The following is a 7,500-nucleotide window of genomic DNA, read 5'->3' on the forward strand; positions in this document are numbered from 1 at the left end:
CAAAGGAATCCACTTTTCTTCCTTCTTCTTATTCTTCTCCTTGACTATTATTTCTTTTTTCATATCTATTGCTACACGGATTTCTTTTTTTTTCAATGTGTTGTTTTTTTCTTGTAATTTTTTGGATATACACCTTTTTCCTTTTTTTTTACCTTCTCATACGCCTTTTCTGACTCCATTCCATTGCATATCCCTTTTGAAATTCATTTCTATCCGCAGACATTCTCATTTGCCCCATCTCCCTTCATTCCCCCATCTTATCCTCCTCCTTTTCCCCCTCTTTTCTTCCTTTTGTCTCCCATACCTGCTCTCCTCCCTCTCGATCTATTCCCTCCCTTCCATTCCCCCGCAGGAATGTCTCTGGTCTTTATCCCCCTCACTGGTTTCAATTCTAACCCTGGAATGGTGCGCCCTGTTCCCCATGCCCTCTCTACCGTGTGCATTCCACTACACCACACTCTCACACCCTCTTTCCATTTGTACAACGTACATAACAGTACGAATGAGGTACACGTTTGTACATCGACTGCTCTCTTTTTTTGTAATATTTTCAGTCCAATCATACATGGCGTTTTCATTTAGATTCAGAAATACATTTGAACCTATATTGTACGGTTAGTGTTGTTTACTGGACCAGCAACACAACAGCTGTTTTTGGTGATGGTATGAGTATTGCCGTTTCACTATTGACCATTCATAACTCGGATATTTGATCAATCATTAGGGAACTTATGAATATTTTTCATTATGATATTCGCGTATGATTGTTTTCAATAAAGATATTATGAAGAATAAATACTGCTCACAGAACTTTTATTTTTTGAAAAAAGCTTTAGTATTTCGTATTTTACATACAGATGAATATAAAACATTATGCATTTTCTATGCACATCAAATTCAAGGTAGATTATTACGGGATAATAGTATGTAACATGCGATGAAAATGACCATAGTTGAAACACTCAAATATTAAACAAAATAGATATACTGAAACAAACAGACACATGGCAATTTGGAAATTAGACATATAACCAAGATATGTACAAACAAAGGCTAAAATACTGAAATGCACTGGAAAAAACGTACATACAAACAAGCAATATCATACTTGCAATAACAAACAAACATTTACATACACACAAACAAGGTCAAGCACACACACAGACATATCCTCTCGCACACAAACACAGAAACAAAAGCAACGCTACAGACGTACACAAAGAAGCAAAAACATACACACACGCACATACAAAATACAAACACACACACAAACAGGGGCACAAAATCAAGTACACAAAGACACTGAAGGAAACACATACACAGAGACACAACCACTCACCCATAAACAAAGAAAGAAACAAAACAACAGGCAACCAGCACAGCTATATTTAGTCCGCTCTCCTCGTGACGCAACTTATCGACATTCCTGGTCTTCATCTTTTCCTTTGCAAATGTGCAAGATGAAATCACTCCTAACCTAACTTTGCAGCAAAATCTTAACTTTTAATGTCCGGTGTCAACTTTTGGCACTCTATCTCGGGCTAACTTAGGCCATTTGCGTCCCCGTGGCCCGTGCTATCTCGGATGGAACTTTGGTGCCGTGATTACAGGGCAGGTATGGGGAGGTGGAGGTGTTTACTTACAGGGCTGTTTTGCAGGGAGGTAATGAGCTGGAGGGAATAGCGCGGCTGTGCTCTGTGCTGGGTGATTGGCCATTTACGTGTGGTTCCGTGTTAGGTTACAGTGCATGCGTCGTTACAGGTGGTTCCGTGTTAGGTTACAGTGCATGCGTCGTTACAGGTGGTTCCGTGCTAAGGTTACAGGTGCATGCGTCGTTACAGGTGGTTCCGTGCTAAGGTTACAGGTGCATGCGTCGTTACAGGTGGTTCCGTGCTAAGGTTACAGGTGCATGTGTCGTTACAGGTGGTTCCGTGTTAGGTTACGGGTGCATGCGTCGTTACAGGTGGTTCCATGCTAAGGTTACAGGTGCATGCGTCGTTACAGGTGGTTCCGTGCTAAGGTTACAGGTGCATGCGTCGTTACAGGTGGTTCCATGCTAAGGTTACAGGTGCATGTGTCGTTACAGGTGGTTCCGTGTTAGGTTACGGGTGCATGCGTCGTTACAGGTGGTTCCATGCTAAGGTTACAGGTGCATGCGTCGTTACAGGTGGTTTTGTGTTTGGGTTACAAGCGGTTGCGTCTGTTTGATTATAAACAAATGTGTGTGTTATATAAAGATAAATTAGGGTAATCATTATATATATATATATATATATATATATATATATATATATATATATATACATTATATATATATAACATATAATATATATATATATATATAATATATATATATATATATATATATATATATATATATATATATGCATGTATGCATATATATATACGCATGGACACACACACACACACACACACACACACACACACACACACACACACACACACACACACACACACACACACGCCCACTATATGCTAGACTGTAATATGGCTGTTATGCGTTATCAATCTACGTAGCCATAGTCAGTTGCATTTTTCCAGTTCAAAAATCGGTAATAGGATCTGAAATACAGTATTGTTGCATTTGTAATTCTGACATAAAAACCTTTACCTGTATCTATTTCATACAACTATACAGTTTTGCAATACATATTTGTTTTTGATCTAGAAACAAGACTCATTTGTGTGTTTTGTGTCTGGATAATGCATATGGCTTGACTAGTGTATACAATCTTAATTATAGAGTCACAGATCCTTGCGAGTAATTTATAAGGGGAAATAGCACCTGCTCGTTATTTCTACATCATTTCTGGTTGTTGAATGGAACCGCAACTGCAGAGTTCGTTTTCGGAGTTTTCGGACAGTATGCATGTATCGAGACGAACTAATAGAATTAAATATATAATAATAATAAATGAATAAATAAATAAAAGTAGCTTTCGTAGATCTATTGTTTTGTGGCGATTTGATGAGTCTATTAACAACATCACTTTTAAATTCATCATATCAAAATTCCACTCATAATTTTTTGCAATATCATTAAGGTAACCTATAGTGATGTAGATTCTTCTATCATATGCTGTGCTAATTTCCTAATCTACTTGTGCAACAGATGCTTTTAAATAATGATAATAATCAACAATATGCATACACTTTCAATGAAACCATTTATAGATAAGTTATCTAGGAAAATTACAAATAGGAAAGTAGACAATAAGATTTGAAAAAAAAATTAAATAGATTAAATAGATGATAGATAAGAAATAAAAAAGTAGATCTATCGAATACAAAAAAAAAAAAAAAATGTATATCAAAAGTAGCCCCCCCAAAAAATAAGATAGACAAAACAATAGAAAAGATGACGATAAATAAACAAAAAGGATGAAAGATTAAATATAACTTAGCTCATATTTTTCCTTCATTCCCTCTCTCCAGGGCCAAGTATTCCCCCCGGGCCGCGTACTGGGTGGGCGCCTCCGATTCCCAGTACGAGAACTCCTTCACGTGGACCTCCGGGGCGCCATATTCCTTCTCAGGTAAGTCGTGACGTCATAAATCTCCGGGAAATTTCCAGGGAGTCATTTTCCTTCAGAGGTGAGTCGTGACGTCATGGAAATCTGTGACGTCATAGAACTCCAGGAATTTTCCAGGGAATAATTTTCCTTCGGAGGTGAGTCGTGACGTCATGGAAATCTGTGACGTCATAGAACTCCAGGAATTTTCCAGGGAATAATTTTCCTTCGGAGGTGAGTCGTGACGTCATGGAAATCTGTGATAGAACTCCGGGAATTTTCCAGGGAGTAATTTTCCTTCAGAGGTGAGTCGTGATGTCATGGAATTCTGTTTCGTCATAGAATTCCGGGCGTCATAGAACTCTGGGAATTTTCCAGGGAATCGTTTTCCTTCAGATTTGAGTCGTGACGTCATGGAAAATTGTGGCGTCATAGAACCCTGGGAATTTTCCAGGAGGTCATTTTCCTTCAGAGGTGAGTCGTGACGTCATGGAAATCTGTGACGTGGAGCTCCAGGGAGACAATTTTTCTTCTCAGGTGATTTGTGACGTTTTTTTTTGTGGACTTCATGGTAGCTATTTGCTTCCTCGATTGATGTCATTCTTTGAAGGAGAAGAGTGACGTCACAGGGTCTTCTCGCCCTGATTGCTGCTTTCTCTGTCTGGCTTCAGGAGCTGTGGCTGGAATCGGCTGTTTCTCGAATCTATTTTTGGTGTTTCATTTCCGATGTGCTCGGTGCAGGATATTGTTTTTGTTGACGACATTGAGCTTTTATTTTTGATGTTATGGGCATCTTAGATATTTAGTAATGACTAATGCCGGTATCAATAGCATTAGCATGCAACACGAGCATATACTTATGTAACTGTATCTAAATCTATATCTATCTAACAACCTATCTATTGCGTATATGTCTCTACATCTCATACACGCTTATATAATTTTTCTTTCCTTTTCTTTCTTATAAATTGATCCTTGACTTTTATACGCGTTTGGAGTCCTTGTGGGTTTCCTCTGCGGTCCGCCTTCTCTCTCGCTCCGCTGGCTTATCAGTAGGAACAGCTTTCCTCGTCTCTTGTGCGGACAAATAAACACACGCACACGCACTCAGACACAGATGTAGGTAGGAAACCACGTGTAAGTTCACATGCACGTACATAAACACATAGAGGTACATATAAACGCACATGCAGAAACACACACACACATACACACACACACACACACACACACACACACACACACACACACAGACACTCACACACACAAACACACACATACACACACATACACCCCTCCCCTCCACACACACACACACACACACACATATACACCCCTCCCCTCCACCCACACACACACACACACACACACACACACACACACCCCTCCCCTCCCCACACACACACACAAACCTACATACACAGACAAACAAACACAAACACACACACAAACAAACAAGTATACAAACCAACCAATGCATGCACAAAGACACAGACATAACTCTTGAACTATAATGACACACAAATCGCCTTCATCTTTTACATAATAAGCGATCTGAGGAGCATTTCTGTTTGTTTGTTTATTTTATATCTGTCTGTTTGCTTAAAGATTTTGATGAATGTCTTGTAAGGGAATGCGCGAACGTGATGAAGTGTCTTCCTCATTTATCATGTGGTGAGAAAGAGAGGAGGAGTAGGAAGAGGAGGAGGAGGAGGAGGAGGAGGTGGAGGAGGAGGAGGAGGGGGGATGGTAGGAGAGTAGGAGTAGGTGGAGGAGAAGGAGGAGGAGAAGGGGAAAGAGGAGAAGGAAAAGGAGGAAGAGGATTTGGGGTGGTAGGAGAGGAGGAGGAAAGGGAAGGGGGGATGGTAGGATAGGAGTAGGAATAGGAGTATGTGGAGGAGGAAGAGGAAGGGGAGGAGGAGGAGGAGTGGGAGGAGGAAAAGGAGGGATGAGATTTGGGGTGGTAGGAGAGGAGGAGGAGGAGGAAGGGGAAGGGGGATGGGAGGAGAGGAGGAGGAGGAGTAGGAGGAGGAGGAGGAAGAAGAGGAGGAAGAGGAGAGGAGGAGGAGGGGAAGGAGTAGGAGGAGGAGGAGGAGGAGGAGGAGGAGGAGATGGAGGGGATGGAGGGAAGACAAAGAGGGAAAGGAGGAAAGAAAAAAGAAAAAGAAAAGAAAACTAGAAAAAAAACACTATCAAAACAAAGTATTTTTTCTTTTTGTCCTATTTTTCTGACTATTATTCATTTATTCTTATTCATTCTTGTTATCATAATTAGCATCACCATCATCCTCTTACTATTATTATCAACTTATATCCATCACCATCGTCATCACACATAGTAAGCTCCATCATCACAATCATCAAATCACTATTATCAGCAACGGTTAGCCGCTATCATCAGCAACAGGATCATCATCACCATCATCATCATCCTCACCATCACTAACATCACAACACCATTGTCATCAACATATAACAATCTTCCTCCTCATCACCACATCACCATTGTCATCACAAATATCCATCATCATAATGATCATCACACTCATCAATTTTTTTCATAATTTTTTTCTTCATTATTATCTGATCTCCCTCTAGTTTACTCGTTACCATTTGGAGGGGAAAGGCAAATAGGAGGAGGATGGGAGCGGAGGAATGACTCAGGCGTTCAATGCACGAACTAAAGGACTACATGAAATTTCATACTTGGAAAAAAGTCAGTAAAGCTGTTTGCATAGCACTAGAAAGAAAAAAGTTATTTTTTCTTTTTTGTCCTTTTTTCAGACTATTATTCATTTATTCTTATTAATTCTAGTTATCATAATTGCATCACATCATCCTACTACTAGTATTATCCATCTTATATCCATCAACCATCGTATCACCATAGTACGCTCCATCATCACAATCATCAAATTCACCTATTATCAGCAACGAGTTAGCCGCTCGATATCATCAGCAACGGATTTCATCACCATATCATCATCCTCACATCTCTAACATCACAAACACCATTGTCATCAACATATAACAATCTTCCTCCTCATCACCACATCACCATTGCCATCACAAATATCCATCATCATAATGATCTTCAATCATAAAAACACTTTTCAACAAATTTTTTTTTCATTATTATCTGCCCTCTTAGGTTACTCGGTACCATTATATTTTGATAATACGTCATGATGTGGTCATGAGCTCAGTCGTCATGCACGTATTTTTCCTTGTTTTGTCCTATTTTTCTGATTATTATTCATTCAACTTCTCGTTCTTATTGACTTTCGTCTTGATTATCATAATTAGCATCACCATCATCCCCTTACTATTATTATCAACTTATAACCATCACCATCGTCATCACACATAATAAGCTCCATCATCACTATCATCAAATCACTATTATCAGCAACGCATAACCGTTATCATCATCATCATCATCACTAACATCACAACATATTGTCATCAACATATAACAATCTTCCTCCTCATCACCACATCACCATTGCCATCACAAATATCCATCATCATAATGATCATCACACTCATCATCATTTTTTTTTTCATGTTCTTTATATTTACTTCATTATTATCTGCCCTCTTAGGTTACTCGGTACCATTATATTTTGATAATACGTCATGATGTGGTCATGAGCTCAGGCGTCATGCACGAAACAAAAGGACTATTAAGATATTGCATAGGATGATGAAGTCAGTGTAAAGCTGTTTTAACAATGACATTGATGACTAGTAAAGCAGTTTTTGAGGATGCACAGTTAAGGATGGAAGAATAATATTAAGATTATGATAAAATGATAATGATTAATCAATAATTATGAATATAATGATGATAATGGCGAATTGATAATACATTGAAGATAATGACAGTTTTTTTTGTTATACTGTTGTTGATTGGATGATAATAACTAATGATGAAAATAATACCATAATTAAATGATTCATAAAA

The 7,500-nt window shown here is 38.8% G+C and overlaps 1 protein-coding gene across 1 annotated transcript in view; it reads left to right on the top strand.

Moving 5' to 3' along the window:
* LOC122263022 (uncharacterized) overlaps positions 1-7,500 on the top strand; it is a 476,608-nt gene that overhangs the window by 307,613 nt on the left and 161,495 nt on the right. The window contains exon 6 of the mRNA XM_086542904.1: positions 3,457-3,557. Within this exon, the coding sequence (XP_086399030.1) occupies positions 3,457-3,557 (101 nt within the window). The remainder of the gene's footprint in view (positions 1-3,456; positions 3,558-7,500) is intronic.

The sequence above is a fragment of the Penaeus japonicus genome, unplaced genomic scaffold (genome assembly GCF_977035675.1).
Source record: "Penaeus japonicus unplaced genomic scaffold, GWHDUDI00000001_assembly GWHDUDI00000013, whole genome shotgun sequence".
NCBI classification, from domain to species: Eukaryota; Metazoa; Arthropoda; class Malacostraca; order Decapoda; family Penaeidae; genus Penaeus; species Penaeus japonicus.